At 42.5% G+C, this 25,118-nt stretch overlaps 1 protein-coding gene across 10 annotated transcripts in view; it reads right to left on the bottom strand.

The window, feature by feature from the left end:
• The window catches only part of ATG7 (autophagy related 7), a 376,249-nt gene that overhangs the window by 192,797 nt on the left and 158,334 nt on the right, over positions 1-25,118 (bottom strand). For all 10 annotated transcript variants that reach the window (XR_007135006.1, XR_007135007.1, XR_007135009.1 and 7 more), the window contains 6 exons: positions 21,038-21,128; positions 20,125-20,269; positions 13,514-13,672; positions 7,799-7,993; positions 7,096-7,299; positions 5,296-5,411 (listed from right to left, as the gene is read on the bottom strand). Coding sequence is in view for 4 of the 10 variants with exons in the window: in XM_047780900.1 (XP_047636856.1) it covers positions 5,296-5,411; positions 7,096-7,299; positions 7,799-7,993; positions 13,514-13,672; positions 20,125-20,269; positions 21,038-21,128 (910 nt within the window). In the remaining 6 variants the exon portion in view is untranslated. The remainder of the gene's footprint in view (positions 1-5,295; positions 5,412-7,095; positions 7,300-7,798; positions 7,994-13,513; positions 13,673-20,124; positions 20,270-21,037; positions 21,129-25,118) is intronic.

The raw sequence follows: 25,118 nt of genomic DNA, 5'->3' as shown, positions 1-25,118 counted from the left end.
AAATGAGAGTGAGGACATGCTATTTCAAACCTTAACCCCCCCTCCAGCCAACGCAATGCCCCCATTAGCTGAGCAGGCTGCACCAGCTGTTGTTCCAACTGCTCCGATGCCACCAGCAGATTTACCCTCTTGTTTCCCCTTCTTATGGGGATCAACTAGGAGGTTAACCCCCAGAGCACAGAAGCCCTGCTTGCTGTCACATCTAAGACCTGACAGGGTGGCAAATTTTGACTGGGAGCCACTTCCGCAGCAGGACAGTTTCCCTTAGAAGGCCTTAATGAAAATGGCCAACCAGCTGGGTTTCTATGGATGCACAAGCCATTCTCAACTTCAGATTTGTTTAACTGGAAACCATAACCCAGCTTACCAAGAGGAGCCCCCTCTGTATGAGTGAACTTTTCCCTTCTATCTTTGCCACTCACCATCTCTCTTGGGTGGACATTCACACTCTTACAAACATGATGCTTACTGGGGAGGAAAGGAGGATGGTCATTGACAAGACTAAAGAGGAAGCACACACACATCTCCATCTAGCAGATCCAGATGGAACCGCTGAAGCAAACCTGGCAGTTCCCACTGCTGAGCCTGAATGGGATGCCAATAATGGAGATATCCACACCTACAGCAATATAGGAAGTGTATCTTAGTGGGTCTTCAAAAGGGCTACCTAGGCAAAAGGGCTTAAACAAAATTCAGAAGATACACCAAAAATCCAAGTAGGATCCATCAGAGTTTCTAGAAAGAATTTATCAAGCTTATAGGTGCTACACTGATGTAGACCCTGAGGCCCCCCAAAATGTAAGAATGGTAAACAGGACTTTCATTGGGCAAAGTGTCCCAGATATAAAAAGGAAATTACAAAAGTTAGATGGTGCATTTGGAATGAATCATTCTCAGCTGGTAGATGTTGCTTTTCAAGTGTTCAACAACAGGGAACGTCAGAAGCCAGAGGCCGCAAGACGGAATGCCACTTTTCTGCAGCAGCATTGGTTTCCTGGAAGCCAAGCAACCTCTCTTGGTAAGCCACCACTGGGGAGGGACAGTGCGCTTCCTTTAAGGAGGAAGGGCACTGGGAAAAAGTGTCTTAGCTAAAGAATAAGACAAATATCCATAAAGAAAGATGGGAGCCTCTTACATGGTAGGAAGAGAGGAAGACTCTGATGAGGAATGATGAGGTCTGGTGGCTCTCTTGGACTTGAGGGGCCAAATTCCAATTTACCCACAGGAGCCCCAGGTAACTGACAATTGGGGACAACTTGATTGACTTTCTGATAGATACGTGTGCAACATACTCTGGTAAAGACTAAGGTGATACACAAGACATCCCAATCCATCCTGATTATGGGAGTTTCTGGAGAAGTATAAAGTTGTTCTTTCTTACAGCCTCTAGAGCCAGTTAGGGGACCTCATCCTGAAACACAATTTCTTATATACGCCAGGGTGTCCAATCCCTCTTCTGGGCCAAGATCTTCTTTGTAAATTAAATGCTCCATTAACTTTTTTGCCAGAAGAGTTTAACATCAGGATCCCACCAGAGAACACTCTGAGCCTATATATGGCACTCAAGGATGCTCCAGAAAAGGAGGCAGAGCTCTTTCCCACAGAGATCTACAAAAAGCCCTGAATCCAGCCACACTGCTCCCGATTGATGCTGCACAATCCCCAGAGCAGAACAGCCTGCACATCATGGAGCTGGCGTGCTCTAGCGGACCAGACTTGATGGACCAGCCCTTGGCTGAGCTGGATGTAGAACTGCTCACCAGTGGAGGCAGCTTCATGGACCAAAGTGTGCTTATCCAACTGAGGTAACTGGACATCCTTTCTGACCTGGAGACCGAGTCCTCCTTAAAACATGGAGAGAAGAAGGGTCTAAGCACCAGCTGACAGCAAGGCGGACAGGACCACATGTGGTATTACTTACCACACACTCATCTGTCAGGTTAGTTGGAATAAAGCCACGGGTTCATCACACTCAGGTCAAAGTAGCCCCACTAACACCAGAAAAGGACCCAACATCTGAGAAGCCTGGAGAGCAATAAGGTTGTGAACCCTTAGAAGATGTAAGGTGGCTCTTTAAAAAGGATAAGCCATTGTGGTTAGAATTTCCTTGTAGAAGGAATTTCATCAAGTTTAAATAGTTGTAGATAAAATGAATTGTATTAATATTCCGGGCCCAAGACTGATCAGTTCCATCTCATGATCACCCCACTGCCCATCATCGCCCCCTTCCCCGCAAGATTGTGGAATGGACATTGACAGTGGGGAGTTGTAAGCGAGTGACCACTAGTGGTCCTGCTCAGCCGCTGGTCAGCATTGCAGTGAGCCCTCCCCCAAACAAGTGATTGCTAGTGAGTGACTGGTGGCTGCTCCCCCTTCCCTTTCTCAGTATAAAAGGAGCCTGAATTCGGACTGAGGCAGGACAGTTTTTTGAGGCACTAGTCTGCCATCTTCTCAGTCTGCTGGCTTTCTGATTAGTCATTATTCCTTGTCCCAACAACTCATCTTTGAATTTCTTGGCCTGTCATACAGCAAGGAGAGTGAACTTGGGTTCAGTATCAGTAGTCCACTGGCCAAGCAGTTTGCCAGAAAGAAATGTAAATCATAGCATTCCTGTAATTTTTCATATATACTGTCCACTGCACAATCAAATATAGCCAAGTAGATGCAAGGAATTAAGGGAATTTAAATAACGATGGGATATGTGATAATATTGGGAATTGCTTTTTATTTGTTTTTATAAGTAGAAATAGTAAAGATACATACTAAAAATAGGCATTTTATGAGTGAAATGCTATGCCTTGGAACTACTTTAAAATAAGTCATTGGGGGGAAAAAAGTCAGTGGGCAGAGGAAAAAAACGTGGACAGAAGTACAGATAAATGATGACTGGCTATGTGTTGGTAATTGTTGAAGCTGGATGGTGCATAAAAGGGAATTTATATATACATACAAATATATATACACACAAATTATATATGTATGTTATTTTCTTTCATATATTTGTTTGTTCTGCAATAAAAAGGTTTTACTTAAAAAAACAGATATATGAGGCTATAATACATAATAAAAAGTCAATAAAAACAGTAGGAACAGACTCAGGAAATTTCATTAATGGACATATCTGATAAGGACTTAAAAGAAAAACATGACTAAATGTTTTCAAAGAATGAAGAGGACCAAAATCACAATTTCAGCAAAGAAGAAAAAAATGTATAAAATAAGATCACATGGAAATTCTAGAAAGGAAACATACAATAATGAAATTTAAAACTCAATTGGGAATTCTCTGGTGGCTCAGTAGGTTAAGGATCTGGCATTGTTACTGTGGCTTAGTTCATTGCCGTGGCCTAGGTTCAATCCCTGGCCCAGGAACTTCTGCATGCCACAGCTGTGGCCGAAATAAATAAGCAAAATAAAACTCAATAAATGGTTTAACAAATAGACAAAAAAGGAAAAGAAGGAGTTCTCATTGCAGCTCAGTGGGTTAAGAACCCAACCAGTATCCACGAGGATACGGGTTTGATTCCTGGCAATGGATTAAAGATCTGTTGTTGCCACAAGTTGCGGTATAGCCTAGCAGTTGCAGCTCCAATTTGACCCCTGGCCAGGAAACTTAAAAACGTCGTAGGTGTGGCCCTTAAAAAAAAAAAAAGGAAGAGGAGGAGGAGGAAGAGGAAGAAGAAGGAAGAAGTAGTAAACTGGAAGATAAGCCAGAAAAAAATCACTGGACTGAAGCAAGGAAAGACAAAATGATGGAAAATACAGAAAAGAGCACAGGCTAATTCTAACAAGCAACTGGAGACTCAGAAGGAAAGAATCAAGAAAGGGGCAGAAGCAATGCTTTAGAAGATAATGGCTGAAAATTTTCCACAATGGGTAAAAAAAACATAGCAAGCCATGGATTCAAGAAGCACTAGAAAGCACAATCAGAATAAATACAGAAATAGGTGTAGAATAATAAAGACAGAATTAGGTATATATTTCCAACTTCTGAAAACCAAAGACAATGAGAAAATCATAAAAGCAACTGAGGGTAGAGGAAGAGGGAGAAAAACAAATTACATCAAAAGAGCAGCAATGAGATAAACACCTTACTTCTCAACGAAGATGAAGGCAGCCAGGGACAATAGGACTATAGTCTCAACTTGCTCAAGGAAAATTACCACCAATCCAGAATTCTGTACACAGCAAAAATATCTTTCAAACATAAATATAAAACAAAGACATTTTCAGACAAAAAAAACTGAAACATCTTCGCCACTAGCATTTCTAAAGGAATAATAAAGAGTATTCTTCAGGGAAAAGGAAAATGCCCTTGAATGGAGGCCTAAGGATATAGAAAGAGATAAAAAGCAACAAAAAAGAAAATATCAACAAAATGAAATGACTGTCAATTATATAACAATAATATCTCTTGGGGTTGAAAATACATACATAATTTCAAAAAACAGGTGTGCAGATTCTCCTGGTGGCCTGCCGAACGTCCATTCTCACTTCTATTTCATCACAGTTTTGTCAGAGAGGCAATGTGTCCACCCAAAGAACTACATTTGTCTGCCTTCCTTGCAGTTAACAGTGCAAGGTCATGTGCATTAAGACTTTTAGAATCAATGGGTAAGTTCTCCAGGAGAGCTCTTTAAAAGGGGGCAGCTGCAGCGGAGCACAACTTTCATCCTTTGGTTAATTCTTCTCTAACACAGAAGCAGCACTGAAGGCAGAGCAGTCGTCTTGTGACCACAAGGTGACAAACATAAAGAAGAAAGCTAAAGTCGCTGAGTGAAAGAAAAGGAACTAGAGTTCCTGATGGCATGTGGGAGCCCTTGTACCAGCCCTGAACTGCCTGCCTCTGAGCTTTTTGCTGCAAGAGAAAAATAAAGCCCTACTCATTTGGCTAAGCCGATGAAGATGGATCTCTGTTACATACAGCCAAATGCAATTTCTACCCGATGTGATTCAGGTACTGCCTTACAAATGCTCAGGGCTAAGGAGATCAGGGCTTAACAGAATAAAGCATGAAGGTCCTTAAGGCCTGTACCAAAATTTTCATCCTTCCTTATCACTGATTACCAATTAACTATGGGAGAGTCCAATTCCAGAAGGATGCAGAGATACAGCCCTAAAGATTATATGACAAGTTTTCTAGGCCAAGGAATCAGAGTAGGCTTTTAAAAATCTTGGTTTTTTTTGAGGCTGGGAAGAGAAAAATGACTCTCAGAAGAGTCAGACTGAGAAAAGGCCAAGGGAGACACGAAAGCTTTCTTTGTTTAAACACCCACCTCTAACCAGCAAACTTACCCTTCCGGATGCTGCAAAACAGAAACCATCAATTCCACTGCCAGAGCTCCTGCAATCATGGCCAGTCCTGGACGACTCACAGTGCACTGCTGGTCCAAGGTCCGGTCTCTGGTGGACTACAGAGAAACAGTCACTGTTGTGCACTCATAGCTCCATCCTACCCAGCTCTAGCCATCTAAGCATGACTCCCTCCACGATAAAGCTCCACCACAGAGCCAGTCGCTCTGTTGGCAAAGACCGGTCGGCCTCACATAATATCATTTCTTGCAACTACCAAGAAAAATTGAAGTATACAAGTTAGGTGACTAAATGCAGTCATACGCTAAAAATGACTAGCATTTATAAACAAATGAAAGATTAGGGGCCTAGCTGCCCCAAACAGGAGTTGCACACTGCGTGTTTTTAAGTGACTCAACTCTACTGTGCTTGTTAGCTGGGAGTCAGAGACACAGACAGGAGTAACATTTGAACAGAAAAAATGATCCCACCCCGCTGTTCTGACTGCGCTAGAGCCTCAGAGCGCCTGTGGGGCAGGAGGAACGATGAGCCATCCTGCGGCCCTCTGTCCCTACGTGCCGCCCACACCGTGTGCATCTCATCACCCCTGGGCTTAAGGACAAGAACTTATGCTACCACGCGGCTCCAAACACAAGCCTTCATTAGTTCAACACAAGAAGTTCTTACCTGTCAACTCCAGGCAAATCTAAGGGGTTGTTAGGGATCATTTTAACTCTGAAAATTGTGCCTTATGAACAGACATGACTTAACTGCAACTGACCCTTAGTCCCTCATGTTGGTAATCAGGAAACAACAGGGCCAGCTGGATATTATAACCCATGATGGAGCTAAAGCCACCCTTCTTCACACAGGCAGATATTTATCTTTTTTTTTTTTTCTTAAAAATACTGGGAAGACACAAAAGCCAGTCACCCAAAAGTAGTATGAATTGCTCAGGAACAAGTTTTAAAAGAAGGGGAAAATGGAAGGGAGGGATGAACACCTCTGCTTTGTTTTACTAGAAATACCTGCCTGTTCTGACACAAGGCCACTCGTACTGACCCTGCTTGCGAGGCAGTATTAAGACCATAGAACCTTACACTGGAACAGTGTGGGGCTTGCTCTTCACAGCACCTTCACATTCGACCTTGTACTGTGAGCAGTCAGTGAAAGTACCCCTCCCTTCCTTACTGGGGTTAGCAGGTAAGATACAAGATACTGGGTTAAATCTGAATTTTAAATAACTTTTTTTTTTAGCACAAACATGTCTTAAATATTACATGAGATGTAGTTATACTAAAATATTTTTCACTATTTACTGAAATTCAAAGTTAGCCATGAATCCTGTATTTTGACTTGCTAAATCCGACAACTTTATAGTCCTCAGGTCCACTGTGCAGAAGCATAGGGAGCCAAGAGATTGATTCTGAATGACACTGTGAGCCAGTGTCCAAACCTAGACTAAAGGCTGGGCCTTCAGACTCCCATTTAACACCCTCTTCACTAAGATATGCACAGCAGACAGTGCTGAGTGCTGCCAGGGACCCATCTAGCCTGCAGTTTCCTTGCCAAGTTTTCCATAAAAATAGTTGTCACTGGGTTTACATTGGAGAACAAGGAACAGCTGTATTGGTTGATGATGACAATCAAGGCTCACAGAAGGATAATGAACCCTGCAAACAGGAGAATTTTTCCCTTTGTTAAAAGGTAATACACAGTCAAAAAGGAAAGTATTGGGTCTCTCCACCCTAGTGGGCAAGACAGTTGTAAGAAATATCTGGAACCTCAAAGAAGTCCACTTACATCTCCTGGGGCCACGACATCATTGCAGAAATAGCAGCCAAGTTTGTAGCCAGGGATGTTGGCAAAAAGTGATGAGCCCAGGAGGTCGGTAGATGTCACAGGGTTGCTGGGACACAGGTCCCCAGCTCCCTGCTGCTTAGGTTTCTTCAGGCCATGTCTCATGACAACAAACGTGTCAAATCCCAACGCAGCATTGATGACCAGCTGTGAGTGTCAAAAAATAAAAGACTAGAGTTAACACTTTATGTTTTTGGCTGTGACCACAGTACACAGAAGTTCTCAGGCCAGGGATCAAACGTGCGCCACAGCAGTGACCCAAGCCGTGGCAGTGACAGCTCCAGATCCTCAACCTGCTGAGCCACCAAGGAACACTGATAGACACTTACATATGTTAAGCCATGGCTAACTTCATATTTGGTCCCTTTAAAAATAGATTTATAAGTGTTTGGATATGAGTGTCATCAAATTCTAGAAGCTACTGTTGGTAAAAGCAGAGTCTCCTTCTAGTGTAAAGTATCTTAAAAGGTTGTTATGAAAAGTGAACTCATGTGGGATAATGGTGTGTGAGGCAGAGACAGTCTGCAGTGGAAGCCCTCTGGCACACCTCTTCTCCGGAGGGGGCGGGCTGGGGACACTCCCCCTTCTAGGGTGATGGTGAGCCAAGTCCCAGCCGGGGATGGGAACTGCAGGACCCACGCCCTACCTTTCTCTTGCTGGCAGCGATGACAGCAGGCAGCCACCGACTCTCCCTGGTGTCCATCAACAGGAACACGACGTCATGGCTTTCGATGAGCTGCTCCAGCTGCTCCACATCCCTGCGGGCCTGCTCCAGGGTGATGCTGGAGGAGTTGACAGGGTGTCCCGGCATGGGGATGCTCATGTTGAACCCTCTGGCATTCTGGGGAAACAGCAGAGGGAGGGACACCTGAAGCAAAGGGGCCATCTCCCCGTGGCCACAAGGACACATGTCACCTACAACTTGACAGCTCTCTGGCACGACCATGCTGCCCCGTCTTTGCTGCCTGTGCCCTCCCCCTTCTTCACCTCTGCACCTAGACTACCCTGCCCTGCTACCCCAGGGGTCCCGAGCTGGACGGAGCAGCAGAGACATGTGGATGCTGGTTTCAAAGTGGCCGTGGTGCACTTGCCATGAGAGGAAAGGCAGACACTGGAGAAAACTGTTTCTTTGGCTTTTTCCTACAATCTGAGGCCAAGAAACGTCCTCAGAAGGCTCTCTGCCTGCCCCAGTCCCTCCATCCAGCCAGGCTGTCTGTCCCCACCTGTTCCCAAACTGCCCTCCCCTCCACTTCCTTCGTGTAGAACACCTGCAAATGGGTGGGATGTGAGGACAAAATTAATTTGATTTAATAAACTCACATAAGATTAGAATGCCTAAGAGTCTTGTGTTAATCTTCTTAGGGGTATATGCCTTAACAACAACAACAACAACAACAAAGAGCCTCAAACCCCCAAAAACTCTACGTGCTAACATTAACCAGCAAACTGACTTAGGAGGGTGCAGATATTTGTCTGGGGGCAGGATTGGGGGAGAGGGAGAGGGAGAGGGCAGAGCATGGTACCAAAGGGAAGCTTCATTTCCTGCCCAAAAGTAGACACTGCCCAGCAACCTGGATTTTCTTCAAGTGCGGGGACTCAGGACTTTTCTTGGGGTTAAAATAGCTCTGCAATTTACCATTTGTCCCCTGTTGGCTCCATTAGTGTCCTGGCAGATGAACAGTAGCCACATATGGGTGCCAATGAAGCCAGGGACATTAACTTTCCACAGAAAAGAAAGTGTTATAGAACCACAAACTGACTCCTAAATCCCCTGCATGGCAGTGGCCACAGGACAGTGTGTGAAAACATCAGCTTTTTCAGTCATTTGCCAAAACCTCTCACCTACTAGAAAAATAGCTCAGGGGCAGATTAAGTAGGTCCTTTTACAAAGGAAAATCTATTTTATAGATTGTAGCTATTTTCTCCAACTTTAAACCTATTATCTGGAATTCAAGAAAGGGACAATAGTAACAACAGCGAAATTTCAAAAAGAATGAAGGGAAAAAAAACTGCAAGCAAAGCAGGAAAGGACATCAGGCAGAAAGGACTTCAGAAAGAAGAAAGGTTCAACACAAGTCCATTTAAACAATGACAACACCACAAAGACAACTCAGGACCTCATTCATTCATTCATTCATTAAGTATTGTGCACCGGCCACTACCAAATCCTGTAATAAACAGTAGCAAAAGCAATAACCACTGTAATATTAAGAAGAAGAATACCTTACTGTCTTATCACAACTGACAAATGTTTTAAATGATGGTTGCTCGATCCAAAAAGCTATTACTTGGGTATTTTAATGATACTAAGATTAAAGCATAATTACTCAATACCAATTCTGACCTTCTGAATAATTCAGATCCTCACCCACATCTACTTAGCTAAGCTAAATGAATCTCGGCTTGCTAAAACTCCAGCCAGCAAGCAGACAGAGGACTGAATCTTAGCCTACCATTTAGACTGTTAAATCTGAGGCTGGAACTCAGCAAGTTTCAACACAGTAGTTTTCAATCTTGGCTGCACATCAGAACCACCTAGAGGCTTTTAAAAATGCCTAATTCCCAGGCTTTGCCCCAGACCGTCTAAACTGGAATCTCTGAGAATGTGCCCAGATACCAATATTTTCCAAAACTCTTCTGATTCAAATGTATAGCCAGAGCAGGTATAATTTACAGCAAGGGAAGGTCACAGATCTCACATGTACAGTTCAATGTGTTCTGACAAACTGCAGATTATCCACTGCATGCACCTCTCAAGGTGTAGACTGTTACCCCAGAACACATTCTTGTACCCCTTCCCAATCAACCCCCACTATTTCCTACCCCCAGATATGAGAGTTCTGGTTGCTCCCCACCTTGACAACACTTAGCATTGTCAGTCTTTTAAATTTTAGCCATTTTAGTGGGTGTGTAGTGATATGGCTCTAATTTATACTCCCTGATCACTGCTGATGTTGAACATGACATGTGTTCACCGGCCACTGACAGACCCTTCACTATGAAGCAGTGTCAGTCCAAGTTTTTGCTCCCTTTAAGAAAAATGGTCTGTCTGCTTTCTTACTATTGAATGGCAGGAGCTGCATATATATTCTGGATACAAGCTGTTTGCCGAACCTAAGTTTGGTGACTGGTTTCAGCTTTGGCCAGCCTTTTCCCTCTCTTACCAGAGAAGCAGAAATTTCAAATTTTGATGAAGCCTGATTTATCCGTTTTTTTTTTTTTACTCATGATCACAATTTCCAGGGTCCTAAGAACCCACCACAAGATCACCAGGCTGCTTTCTCCTAGAAGCGTTCTAGTCTTAGCCCTTAGGTTTAGTTCTACAGCCTTACTGAAGTGTTACCAACAGGCCCAGAGAAGTCAGTGGGCAGTTGGGACTCCAATGCCTCCCAGGCTCTAGAAGCTTTGGAATCTCCATCCTGCTTACAGGATGCAGGTGCTTTCTCCCAGGATTACAGAGTCCTGCCCCAAGGAGGTGCAACTCGACATTCGGTCAAAGCCTTAAGGTGCTGCCGAGATGGGTTTCTGGAACTCCTTCTCTGCGTAGTTCCCACAATACTCTGTCCTACAAGTTCCAGCCACCTGAGCTGCTCTGAACTCTGATCTCTTCCTCAGCTCCTCAAAACCAACACCATTTCCTTGGGCTCCCCAGGGCTGTGACATGGTTAAAAAGTGTCTCCATGTGATAACTTGAGACAAATATTCTTTCCCTCTGCCTGAGACCACAGCCTTCACTGCCTACCATTCACTGTCTGCAGAGGCATTCTGTTGCATTTACCCAGATGCACAATTGTGAGGTACATCATGGTAGGAGTCTAGTCCAGCATCAGTTACTCATCAGGGTTGGATGCAGATGTCCAGGGCTGGATTTGAAAACATCCAATATGGCTCTATCAACTTATAATTTATTGCCTTACCTTTGGGGAGAAAATAGTGACCTCAAATAGTTATTTATTAAAGGTCAGGTTTTTTTTTTTTGTTTTTCCTATTCAAGTAATTCAACCCCAGGATTAGGCATGGTATATATAGCAGACTAGCCTTCTGTTCATGGCCTAATAAGGGAGGTGATGAATAAATATTTGTTGAATGAAAAAAGGGAAAAAAACTACACTAAATTGAACATACGAAGAAAATCATGTAAGCCTGGCTAACTAACAAGTGAAACAGTTTCACAAGTACTTTTCACAGATTTGACGACATACTTAGATGGGTTCTGTGTTATCTATCACTGCTTATAAGGCAGGAAGAATACAAGTATAAGAGACCTGACTCCTGGGGGTAAGGACTGAAAAATCTAATAGGGAAAAAGGAGTAACATGACATAAATCCTGAGGAAAAGGTTTGACCCTGCTGGGCTGATGTTTTCAAGAAAAGCTAAACTTGATCTCAAATGCCAGCATGATCTGGCCCTTGCTTATGCTCTAGTTCCACATCTGTCTTCCTCTATGCTTCAGCAGTCCGGGCTTCTTTCAGGCCATGGAAGCCCCATGCTGCTTCCTACCTCAGGCGTCTGCACAGACAGTTCTGCCTGTCTTGGTCCAGCTAACTGCCACCCATGCTTCAGTACTTTGCTTCTTCAAGGGAGTCTGGTTGAGGTCAGGCCTACCTATTAAACATGTTCACGGCATCTGAGCGTTTCCTTTGTGTACTTATTATAATTGTAACTGTTTGTAAAATTAGTTGTTATTGACTGTGTCCCCCACTAGACTCATGAGGGTGAGGGGACTTTTGGTCTGCCTTGTTCCCCAGCACACAGTAGGCCTTAAATAAACATGCAAGGAATGAATAAGTAATAGAATAAATGAGCAAATAAATAGGAGGAGTTGCACTGGGTCATAGACCATGGCTAGGATTTGGGCAAGCAAAAGTATCAGGCAACAAATAAATGGCAGAGCTCGGATTCAAGACCAGGTCTGTCCGGGCCCCAAGGGGAGTTCATAATACTGTCTGGAATAGACTGGATTATTTTTCCTAATGATGCACTGCCTCCCTCTGAAAGAACTACACATCCATGGCCTTTGCCACAAGACTTTGCAGGACCATGCATTAGGGAGGTAGGGCATAATGACCAGGTCACCCCACTGACTAAGGGGGGCCCTGTGACTTACTCTGGCAGTGGAGACAGCGGGCCTTGCACAGGGCCATTACCAAGCCGAGACTTTAAGAGGTACAGGAATGGTAAATCTCATCCATCCCTTTACTCTTCCACTTTCTACCATGAAAAGATTAGGACCAGGTGGCTGGTGCTCCCTGAGCCTAGATTTTGAGCTGATGATATATAGAGTAGACCAGAACCTGACTGGAAGCTTGGGTCCAGCCCAGCCCAGGAGCCAAGCCACAGCGAACCTCCAGACCTGTGAGCATGAAACGAATGTGCATGACCATGAACCACCTGGATGCTGGGAATGTGTGATGTGCAATGTTGTCACAGCAGAAACCTAACATGGCTCCTCAATGAGGGGGTGCAACTTATCCTTATTTCTTTTGGCATCCAGAACCTGGCTGGGAACACAGTGGGTGCTCAATCATCACTGCTGAATTAAACCCAATCAATGACATTCCTCTGGGACACTGGTGACAGGGACCAAACAAAGTTGCTATAAAGCAAAGACTGTTAAAATGAATGAATCTAATGCTGAGCGACTAGACAGAGAAACTTCGAGAAAGCAGGCTTTTTTTAGGCAGGGCTGAGAGCCTCCTGTGGCACTTTAAGCAAAAGCAGATGCTTGGGAGACACCTAACCTCACCTCTGTCACATAAATTGATTAAGCATGCAAGATGCAGAATCTTTTTTGCTGGATGACTTCAATAACACTGGCAAGATTCTTAATCAAATGAGCTGAACGACTTGCCTCTTATTACCTGGTGTTTTTCAAGTAAACTATGAAAACCAAAAACAAGCAGCTAGAGTGAAAAGCTAACATTTAGCCAGATCTTTCTTCTGCAGACCTACATTCAATTTTATTTCATAAACCTGTACCAACCATCAAGTATTCTGGTGATGAAGGAAAATAATATCCTGCACCTGAGCCACCATAAATCCCTTTGGAACATGGAAGTATCTAAAAATAAGCATACCTCAAATTCTTCAACTTAAACTCAGATGATACGCTGCAAGTTATAAAGCATTTTTTCATGGATTCTTTGTTTTATTTTCACAATAATACAAGAGGCTTTGGTTTCATTCTTTTAATTCCCATCTCTGAGATGAGAAAACAGAGGTTCAGCCACATGAGAGCCTGGCAGCAAGTGACAGGGGTCTGACTCTCTGTCACCGAAACCACAGGCCTCATTCCCCAAGACTTAAACACTGAAAGACCCAGGACAAAACCTCCGATGTTCCCAAACAGCATCAACGTACCACTCCGGGGAATATTTTCTGGAGGCGGTCTGCTGCTGCCAGGGCCTTGGGCTTACCACCCACCAGGCAATCTTCAAATTCATAGAGCGGCTGCCTCACGGGGTTGGAATAGGAGATCTTGGCATTGTCCACAAATGTGATGTGTCTGACGCCCCAACCCTGAATGGAGAGAGGAGATCATGATATGTTTCTGATGAACATTTCACAGGGTGTCTTTCTTGAAATCCCTAAAAGGGGTTTTGTTTTAGAGCAGCTTGGGAACCTCAAAATATAGGAAAGTCTAGAAACTGAACTATGCAAATTCAGTCTTTGATAAACAGAGTGTCAACTTGCTTTAAAAGACAAAATAATTATGTACCCAGTGCCTGGCTTCCTACTGTAATGAGACTAAGAGATGTCATCGTGGGTCTGACTAACAATTCATTATTTTTGACAGTGGCACCAGAGGAGGCTCTGGGGGTGAGTCCCATAAGGACTGCCCATGTTGCTGTCTTGAAAGGATTAGCAATGGCCACCCATTGTCCTCCCTTTCCCTTAGTGAATAATGAAGCATAAGTAACAGCTCATCCTAAAATTCACTTAAAACCTGGATTAACTCCTCGTAAAAGTGATTTATAAGTTATTTCCAATTATATAACATCATAGAAGATTTTGTACTACTTCTCCAAGGGGATAATTCTCCATTCTCAGAAATAGTTTTCTCATTTCATTCATTTCAATTACAGCTCCTATGAAGTCTTACAGAACCACATGAATTTTAAGTTAGATAGGCTAAAATCTTTAGTTCAATTACTTTCTTTCACAGATACAGAAACTGAAGCCCAGAAAAAAATATGTGACTCATGTTAGGTCATAGATCTGGTTAATGATGCGGAAGAGATAAGACACCCAGACTGGCAATCAAATGAAGATGCTGACTTTCTTGGGACTGAGGTGGGGGTGTGTATTTCAGTAAATCATAAACAAGCACAGCAATCAAAATGAAGCCCTGTTAGACTGCCTACGAATCTAAGAGTCTGACCTCCGTCTTATTTCAACATCCTTCCATTTGAGACTTTGAAATTCAGTTAGCCTGATGGTTCCAGGAAGATAGGCAACAATCTAAGATTCATTGTCGGGGTTGAGAATGGACCAGAATCCATCCTTTCAAAAATATAGCTTGGATTGGCCATTAGTTCTGAAGCCCACTGGTGACTTCGGCCTACCCACCCGGTTTTATAAGTGACTCTTTCCAGCTCAGCAAACTGTCACAGAGAAGGAGTAAAGGTATGGAAAATTCAGAAGTCACTTGTCCTTGGTTTGGGGGATATTTATTTAGGAAGTAATCCTGCATTCTTTAAGCAATGCTGAGTGGACAGCAAGAAGGCAGTCTGGGAACACGCTGGGCAGTGGGAAGAAAGCTAGAGAAACTACAAACATGCCAAAAGTTAGTCTCTGCAGGTGGACTTCACACGTAACTTTTGGTCTCCTGGAATGCTACAGAGTTTAAATGTCTAATTAGCAAAGATTAAAGAAAATTACAATACTCAGTGCCAATGAGGATAGGTGAGGAAAAAACTATTTTACTTGAGAATGTAAACTTGTGTAATTTTTCTGGAAAGCAATTTGGTGATATGTTTTTAGAAGATTTTAAAGGTTCATATCCTTTGACCTACTTCCAGCAATCCATCTTAGGAATTACTCTGATATACAAAAATGTAATCACAAAGGTGTTCTCTGTAATATAATTTATGGTATAAAAAACTGGAAGTAATGTCAATGTCTAAAATTAGGGGACTAAATAAATCATGTTTTATCATACAGGAAGTCATATTCTACAGCCATTAAAAAAAGCTTTTTAGGTTTCCTTTTTAATAACATGAGAAAGTATTTACAGTGTTAACTGATAAAAGCAAGGGGCATTTTTATATGTAAGATTTTAGGAGTTCCCATCGTGGCTCAGTGGTTAATGCACCCAACTAGTATCCATGAGGATGAGGGTTTGATCCCTGGCCTCGCGCAGTGAGTTAAGGCTCTAGTGTTGCCGTGGGGCCGTGGGCTGTGGTGTAGGTTGTAGACACGGCTTGGATCTGATGTTGCTGTGACTGTGGTGTAGGCTGGCGGCTACAGCTCTGATTGGGGCCTTAGCCAGGGAACCTCCATATTCCATGGGTGTGGCCCTAAAAAAGACAAAAGACCCCCCCCCCCCGCAAAAAAATATTTTAAAATATACATTAAACAAGTCCTTCTTTTCCTGCTTTATAAATTTTACACTGTACAAATTTTCTATAATGGGTCTATACTGACTTTATAATTCTAAAAATGTTAAGAAAACCTAAGCACCTAATTCTGGAAGTTACGAAAAGAATAAAAGAAATTTCACAAAAAAGAGGAAGAAATTAACTAGATATTAAATGAATCTGGAAGGGAAATAAAACAGTAACAAAAATTATAGAATAAATAAATGATTTAGTTCTATGAAAAGACTGAGAAAATAGACAAGCCTCTAGCGTGTATGAATAAGAACTAAAAAGAGAAAATATAAATATGCAACGTAAGGAATAAGAAGAGATTAAAAAGAAGATAAAGACAAGATTTAAAAGATAGTGGAGTTCCCGTTGTGGCTCAGTGGTCACAAACCTGACTAGTATCCATGAAGATGTGGGCTTGATCCCTGGCCCCACTCAGTGGATTAAGGATCTGGTGTTGCTCTGAACTGCAGTGTAGGTCGCAGATGTGACTTGGATCTGGCATTGCTGTGGCTGTGGCGAAGGCCTGCAGCTGCAGCTCCAATTTGACCCCTAGCTTGGGAACGTCCATATGTTGCAGGAGAGGCCCTATTAAAAAAAAAAAAAAAATATTTAAAAGGTGCTAAGAGAGTACACATATATTTTATATTAATTAATTTTCAAATTTAGATGAAATGGATGATTTTCTAGGAAAACAACATGACTAAACTGACTCAAAAGTGGTATAAAATCTTTAAAGGTCAATGAACATAGAAACATTTGTCAAAGTTCCCAAAGATTTCCTGCCCTTAACACCAACAAAATTCTAAAAGGCATGGAGCCCAGATGTATTTCTAGATGAATTTTACCAAAACCATCAAGGAACTGTTAAGTCAGAAACATAAAAGTGTCCTGGAGTATATAAAGAGACAGAAAATTTTATTTATTTATTTATTTTGGTCTTTTTGCCTTTTCTAGGGCCACTTCCCACGGCATATGGAGATTCCCAGGCTAGGGGTCGAATTGGAGCTATAGCTACCGGCCTAAGCCAGAGCCACAGCAACACGGGATCAGAGCCACGTCTGCAACCTACACCACAGCTCACGGCAACGCCGGATCCTCAACCCACTGAGCAAAGCCAGGGACCGAACCCACAACCTCATTGTTCCTAGTCAGATTCGTTAACCACTGCGCCATGATGGGAACTCTGAAAATTTTATTTTATAAACATAGCATAACTCAGCTATAAGACATACAGTAACACTACAAAGAAAAAGAAAAGCATTACTATAAACCAACTTGAACTACAGATACAGATACAAAAAAATAGCAATAAAATATTACCAGTTAAATTCCACAGTATATTAGAAGAACAGGAGTTGCCGTCATGGCTTAGCAGTAAAGAACCAAACTAGTATCTGAAGACGTGGGTTTGATCCCTGATCTTGCTCAGTGGGTTAAGGATCCACCCTTGCTATGAGCTGTGGTGTAGGTTGCAGGCGTGGCTCAGATCCTGCGTGGCTGTGGCTGTGGTGTAGGGTGGCAGCTATAGCACCGATTTGACCCCTAGCCTGGGAACCTCCATATGCTGCAAGTGCGCCCTAAAAAGACAAAAGACATAAGACAAAAAAAAAAAAAAGGAGACTATACCATAAACAAACAGAGGTTTTTCCAGGAATGCTCAACATTAGAATATTTTCATAATCTTGATAGATGTATTTGATAAAACTCAATGATCATTTCTGATATAATCTCATAGTTAACTAGAAAGAAAACTCCTCCTCAACTTATAAAAGAGAATTTAGCAGAAACCAACAGCACAAATCAAAATTAAAGAACAAAAGTTAAAAGTTTCTCATTAAAATCAGTAACAAAAATGAGGATTCCAACTCTCACTGCCTTTCCTCAACACTAAACAGAGTCCTATCCAATCCTATAAGACAAGGAAAAGAGATGTGAATGTTGGTGAGGAACACTTATCAACTTGCAAAATTCCAAAGAATCAAATAAAAAGCCATTATAACTAAGAGAGCTTAGAGAGATGGCCAGATAGAAGATGAACATTCAAAACTCACTATAGTATACATCCCAGTAATAGTCAACTTGAAAATGTAGTGGGAGAAACATTATCTTTAAAAGGAAAAAAAATAAAAACAATTAAATATGTGAAAATAAGCTAAATGAGACATGTGGAGACCTATATAAAGAAAATGCTACTGAAGGACAAAGATGATCTACATAATTTAAGAGATAAATAACGCTTCTAGATGAATTAAGGCTTGATATTATAAAGATGTCAATCCCTCTCAACTTATCAATAACTTAATTGTAATTTGAATTAAAGCTGTGAATAATAATACAGGATTGAACAAATGGAATGATGGAACGAAAAGAGAACCAAGGAGCTCCTCTGCGGCTCATCACGTTAAACACCTGGCCTTGTCACTGCTGTGGCACAGGTTCAAGCCCTGCCCTGGGAACTTCCACATGCTTTAGGCATGGCCAAAAAAAAGAAAGAGAGAGAATCCAAAAAGAGACTTGGGGAGTTCTTGTCATAGCTCAGCAGAAACGAATCTGACTAGCATCCATGAGGACGTGGGTTTGATCCCTGGCCTCGCTCAGTGGGTTAAGGAACCGGCATTGCCATGAGCTGTGGTGTAGGTTGCAGATGCAGCTCAGATCCCTCATTGCTGCGGCTGTGGTGTAGGCTGGCAGCTGTAGCTCCGATTCAACCCCTAGCCTGGGAACCTCCATATGCCATGGGTACGACCCTAAAAAAAAGACAAAAAAAAAAGAGAGAGAGAGACTTGGGTACAAAAGGGGATTTAACATTTGCTAAAGATGGAAAAATGATAATTTGTATTACTGAGTGGATGCCATTAAAACAAATGACTACTGGAGTTTTCCTGTGGTGCAGAGGAAGTTATCTTGTGGATCAAGCAGAGCACTTGATCCAGTGTTGTCAGTGCAGTGGCTCAGGTCACTGCTGTGGTGCACAGTTTGATCCCTGACCTGGGAATTTCCACATAGTCGCAGCCACAACAAAAAACAACCAAATGACTATCCATTTTGTGGAAAAAAAGTTAAGATCTTTACCTCTCATCATAAAACAAAAATAAATTCCACATTGATAAAGACCTCAACAAAAAAACAAGAGTTCTGGAGTTCCTATCTTGGAGCAGAGGAAACAAATTCAACTACGAATCATGAGGTTAAGGGTTCAATTCCTGACCTCGCTCAGTGGGTTAAGGATCTGGCATTGCTGTGGCTGTGGAGTAGGCCGGCAGCAACAGCTCTGATTAGACCCCTAGTCTAGGAACCTCCATATGCCGCAGGTGTGGCCCTAAAAAGACAAAAAAAAGAAAAAAAAAAGAGTTCTATAAACCATAAAGGTAAAGACTGACATATTTAATAACAAAGTATTTTTAAAAATTTAGAGGGCTAAAGATAACTTAAATCGAGAAAAATATGTGTCATATTACAGAAGAAAAACGTTAATAGCCATTAAAAAAAGAACTCCAAGTTAATAAAAAGAACAGCCCAAAGGACATGAATAGAAGAAATAAAGTTCACAAAAGAAATAAAATTTAAGATTAACCCTATTTAAAGAAATGCAAATAAAAAAGCTAAGCTCTGTTTTACATTGTTTCTAACATATTAATTCTACTTCTAGGGCTTTTCTCCTAAAGAAATAATCCCATGGACATATAAGAATAAGATATAAGAATGTTCATGTCAATAGCATCTACAAAAGAAAAATATGCTAAAATAGATTAAGTGGAGAACAAGTCATACAATAAAATACTACATATACATAATATGGAAATACATAGAAAGAGAAGCACAGTTATTGTTCTATTGAGTTCAAAATAAAAACCTGCTATAGATAGAATGCTACGATCAAACTTTTGTGAGTACAGACAAGAAAATAAGAGCAAGGATGACAAATGTCTCGCTCTGTATCTGCATACGCCTACGAAAACTTCAGGGAAAGATGCTCTGTACTAATTATAACATCTGCTTAATTCTGGGAAGGAGGACTTGCGATGGGGGAGGAGAGAGGTTTCCATTTTCTACTTTATAATGAAAGCATATATTCCTTTTATACTTAAAGAGACACTGAGAAAAAAAAAAAAAGAAAGGGAGAAAAGAGAGAGGGAGAAAGAAGAGGGGGAATCTGGGAGATGGGAGGCACTCAGGGACCATCATCCCTTGGTGTCCCTGGGGGACTGGTTCCAGAAGCCCCAGGGGTACCAAAATCCAGATGCTCCAACCCCTTACATAAAATACAAGGCCATCCATATCCTCGGATGAGAAACCCACAGGTACAGCAGGTGGACTATGCAGTGAAATAAGAGGAGAAGCCATGGCTTCAGAGGTGCCATCCAGCCCCCACAAACTTACCATCAACGTCCTAGCTACGTTACAACCCAAGGTGCCGGCTCCAAGCAGCAGACACTTGACAGACACAACCTTGTCTAAGTCCAAAGTAGGGACCAATCTCCAACACATCAACTTGAGATTGAGGTCCACGGATGACTCAGCTAACCTAGAAATGAGAGAATTATTTATTTACTTAGCCCATCACTCGTTTATGCTCCAATCTTGGCCTTTCTAGATGGAAAGTAGCTGCATAAGAAAATAAGAACAAATACTAAGGAAATGAGAATCTAAAGAAAAGAGAATCAAAGGAAAAACATAGCAAAGGTGAGGGTAGGCAAGGAGGAGAAAGGTTACCACACAGAAAGCACACCATCATAATCCTCTCCAAGGGTAGGGGTGGGACACAGACCTGATCCTGAGCTCTTAGCAGCCGAGCGAAGTAGGAAAGATGACTAGTTACATGAGTTACTGTGGCCAGGCTGCTTAAGAGGCTAGTTTTCCCTAATACCAAAAAAAGAGAAACTTTTGTCCCCTCAATAAAAGGGGAGGTTCTTACATCATACTTTCAATATAATACTGGCTTCTGTGAAATATTTATCATGAACTTCAATGTAGGCTAATGGGACAAAAATAAAGGGCAATGAGTAAAGAGCTAAAAGGTGGTTTAGGGACACAAGTGTGAGTCTGAGCTTGAAGCGAGAACAAAATTTAGAAAGTCTAGAAAACAGAAGACCTGTGTGCCCCTCAGAATATCCATCCTGAATATTAATTCTCACCACCAAATTAGGTTAAGAGGCAGCAAAGTGGAACACCACTCATCATCCTCAACATGAATGGCCCCCAACTGAATGGGCAGAGCCCTTGGCCTGCCGGGACCTGGGGTGCATGCTGGTCACAAAAAGCCCCACTGGGGAGAACAGCCTCCCAACAATACCTCTTAGGATCCATACATTCGCTGAGGTTCACCATCCGGGGCCCCATGCCGCCTTTCTGGTTCTTTTCCCATCCAACTGCTTTGGGACAATCTTAAGGGAAACAAAACAGTAAGTCTGGTGAAGGAGGGAAGAATGAAAAGTAAGTCAAAGCAGCAGGATGGCCCACACGCAGCTCACTTCTTTTTCAGGGAGGTTCACAGACCTGAATTTCATCTACCTGCCTCAGGTTCCACCCCATGCTCCTTGGCCATGAGGAATCTTTTTTTTTTTTTTTTTTTTCTTTTCTAGGGCCACACCCGAGGCATATGGAGGTTCCCAGGCGAGGGGTCTAATTGGAGCTGTAGCCGCCAGCCTTTGCCAGAGCAATGCGACCCATACCACAGCCCACAGTAACGCCAGATCCTCAATCCACTAAGCGAGGCCAGGGATTGAACCCCAAACCTCATCGTTCCCAGTCAGATTTGTTAACCACTGAGCCATGACAGGAACTCCGGCCATGAGGAATCTTGAGAGACCATAAGAGTCGAGGTCTTCCCACAGAGGGGCTTCAGAAATAGTCCAGGACTCTGGCCTGAGCCACCTCACCTTGTGCAGTTACCGGAAGTTGCTCAAAAACAGATGCTATATCTGGAGAGGGTGGAACCCTGTGAAGGGCTCTCCATCTGAGGCAGACAAGCCAGTATGGCTACACACAGGCTCTGCCGAGTCCCATCAGGATTTAATTTCTATGTTTCAGCCCCTCCCACTCCTCTTCCTTCCCAACTCCCCTGCCCCCAGCCTCTCAGTTTCCTTACCACTCAGACTTTCCTTATCCACTCAGACATTCCTCTTCCCTGACTTGGACCTTTTCCACTAACCTCTTTTTAACCTCTGCCATGGGAGCCTCTGTAACTCCAATTCCAGCTGGTCTCAAAATGTGCCTTAGGCAAAGCTCCGAGAGGAGAAGGATTCTGTGGCTAATAGGAAAGGAAATGCTTCTGTGCTCCCAGGCCCTCTATCCAGCTCCCTACCCAACCTGGAGAGTCACATGGCACGTGAGGGAAATAAAGCTCTGAGGAATCCGCAGGAAAGGAGCCACTGTGTTGGATTTGGTTTTGAGTTTTTTCCAGATTTACCTGGCTCTTGGCGTCTTCCTAACCCAGTGACACCAATTAAAATCTCATAGGATAGGCATTCCCATTGTGGCTCAGAGGGTTAGGAACCAGGCATAGTGTCCATAAGGATGTGGATTCAATTCCTGGCCTTGCCCAGTGGGTTCAGGATCCAGTGTTGCTGTGGCTGTGGTGCAGGCCAGCAGCGGCAGCTGTGATTCAACCCCTAGCCTGGGAACTTATGCTGCAGGTGCGGCCCTAAAAAGAAATCTCATGGGATACATTCAGGGAAATGCTGCTCTATTCCACCACTGCCAAATCCTCTAAAAACCCTCAAGTGCTTTGCAGAATACTTCTGCTACCTCCTTACCTTAGTGGGCACCAGGCTTCCTTGGTGAAAATCTAGTCTTATAAACCCTACTAATGGGGGTCACCACTCTTACACTCACCACAACATGAGACCTCATTCACTCTCCCTTCCTCACTGAATCCTCAAAATTCAAATAAAGCTTCAGCTCCTTAGCAGGGAATTTACTCAGTCGACAACCTTTCCAGCATCATCTCCAATACCTACTTTAACTAACAGTCTCTGAAGAAAACAGAAGCTCCTTGACTTAAGGTTAAGAGGAGCAGGACTATTGGGAGGAATTTTATGTTTGTCCTTAACTGTACACTTTTTCTGAGGACAGACTCATACTTGTACCTGTCTATCAACACCTCTATTTTCCTTTTCTTGGGAACATTAGCTTTCAACCTTTGTTTCTTAAAATAATACTGCTTGATATAATTATGGGACCTAGAGGTGTTGATTTTCTTTACACAACCTTTTATTTCTGGGATAGGATGACCAATGAGAAACCAGAGAGCCAATTACCTTCAAAAGCTACTCAGCTGGGGACATCCTTCACCCCAAGAAGCTGGAAAACAAAGGTCACTTCCTTTTTTAACCTAGGTGCTCTGGTGTAGTGCTTTTTTGGTGTCATGAAAAATTAAAACTGAAATAATAGATTTGAGTTCTTAAAGAGGATAAGAACTCCAAAATTATTTTTCTGGAGAAAATAAAAAAGAATTCAGAACTGTTAATACTTATAATTTGTATGATTTCCTTACTTTTTTTTTTTTTTTTGGCTCACAGCATGTGGAAGTTCCCAGGCCAGGAACTTGCACAACAACATCAGTGACCAGAGCCATAAGCAGTGACAACCCCAGATCCTTAATCCACTGGGCCACAAGGGAACTCCATGATTTCTTCACTATTCTTACATTAAATTTAAAAATGGGTTCTCTAGGAGTTCACATTGTGATACAGTAGGTTAAGAACCTGACTGCAATGGCTTGTGTCACTGCGAAAGTGCAGGTTCGATCCCCAGCCTGGCGCAGTAGATTGAATGATCTGGTGTTGCCACAGCTGTGGCATAGTTCACAGCTGAGGCTCAGATTCAGTCCCTGGCCTGGGAACTTCCATATGCCATGGGTATAGCCATTTAAAAAAAAAAAAAATGGTTCACTAACACGTAGCACAGAACTTTGACAAGAATTTCACAACCACAGTCTTGGAGACTATAATTAATAACTCTAGCCTAAGCTTTCTCCCGTTACAGATAAGAAATCATAAGACAAAAATAAAATGTCATTTCAAATTAAAACATCTCTGTATTCAAGATGCCATTGATATTTTAAGAAAATTAGGTGTACTTTAAACTTATTCATAACTTTTTAAAAATACTACATGTGACCATAATATTTAATCTATCACATCTGCTTCCATAAAATCTACATCCAATAGGACATACCCCAAATTAATGAGAAAAAATTTAGGGGAAAATTAGGTCCTGTTTTCCCATAGTTGGACAAACAGGAGAAGCACATTAAGGACAGGAATTAAAAGGAGGAGAGCTCCCTCTCTCCACAGTGTTTGCAGCCTCCTTCAGCCAGCTGCCTGAATCCTGGGATGAGCAAAGGAGAGGAGCTTGGCTACACAAGGAAGATACAGGATAGTCAAATTTCTTATAATATTGTAATTGCCACTATGGGATGTTTAGAAATACTGAAAGATACTACCATACTAATACCTTCAGTTTACATTTCAATATATAATAACTATAAAGTTTTATTTATTATAACATTTAATTTACGGCTCAGAAGGAAAACATTAATTTACATGTAAAAAACAGGAACATTCGCCTTGCTTAAATAATCCACACTCAGTATCAAGTGTAAAGCTGTACTGCCGGCACTGCTGCACTAAAACTCCTTTTTCACATGGAAATGCAGGGTGTCCTGGACTTGCCAGGTTTGCCCAGCACCAGTGGTATGTATCATTGGGAGCTGGGAGTAATTCAGTGACTTTATCTTAAAAATGGAAAGAAAAGTGCCTTCCCCAAACAGTGGTTGGCAGGAGTAAGTGAGCAACGTGTGAGGTGGCTGGTGGCCTGCCCAGTGCAGGCCAGGCACCCATGACTGGTCAGTTCATGCTCACCTCACTCCCCTGGAGCTGCCCTCTAGTTTATCTTAATAAAACAAAGGTGTGGCACCTAAGTTAACTTCACTAACTTGGAAGCTATTTTAGAATGTGCCAGAAGAGGGTGCTAAACCAAATGCAAATTCCTAAACCAGGCAGAGAGGCCAAACATCTAAGGCTCTAAACTACCAAGTAAACAGCTTCCTCTTGCCTGACCAAGCAGGGTGTTCTCTAGCTCTTTCTAACAAGTCTGTTGAAGACATTCTTCAGTGCTGACAGAGAATCACTGATAAAGTGTACTCAGAGCCAATCCTGAATCCTTTGGACTCTGGTCTCTGAAAATGACATCTCGAAAGAGATTTTAGGAGTTCCTGTTGTGGCTCAGTGGTAACAAACTTGACTAGTATCCATTAGGACGCGAGTTCGATCCATGACCTCATTCAGTGGGTTGAGGATCCGGCGTTGCCATGAGCTGTGGTGTAGGTGGCAGATGTATCTTGGCACTGGGGTTGTTGTGGCTCTGGCATA

The sequence above is a fragment of the Phacochoerus africanus genome, chromosome 1 (genome assembly GCF_016906955.1).
Source record: "Phacochoerus africanus isolate WHEZ1 chromosome 1, ROS_Pafr_v1, whole genome shotgun sequence".
Lineage (NCBI taxonomy): Eukaryota > Metazoa > Chordata > Mammalia > Artiodactyla > Suidae > Phacochoerus > Phacochoerus africanus.
The sequence above is the reverse complement of the archived record's forward strand: the minus strand, read 5'-3'. Positions and strand labels throughout refer to the sequence as shown.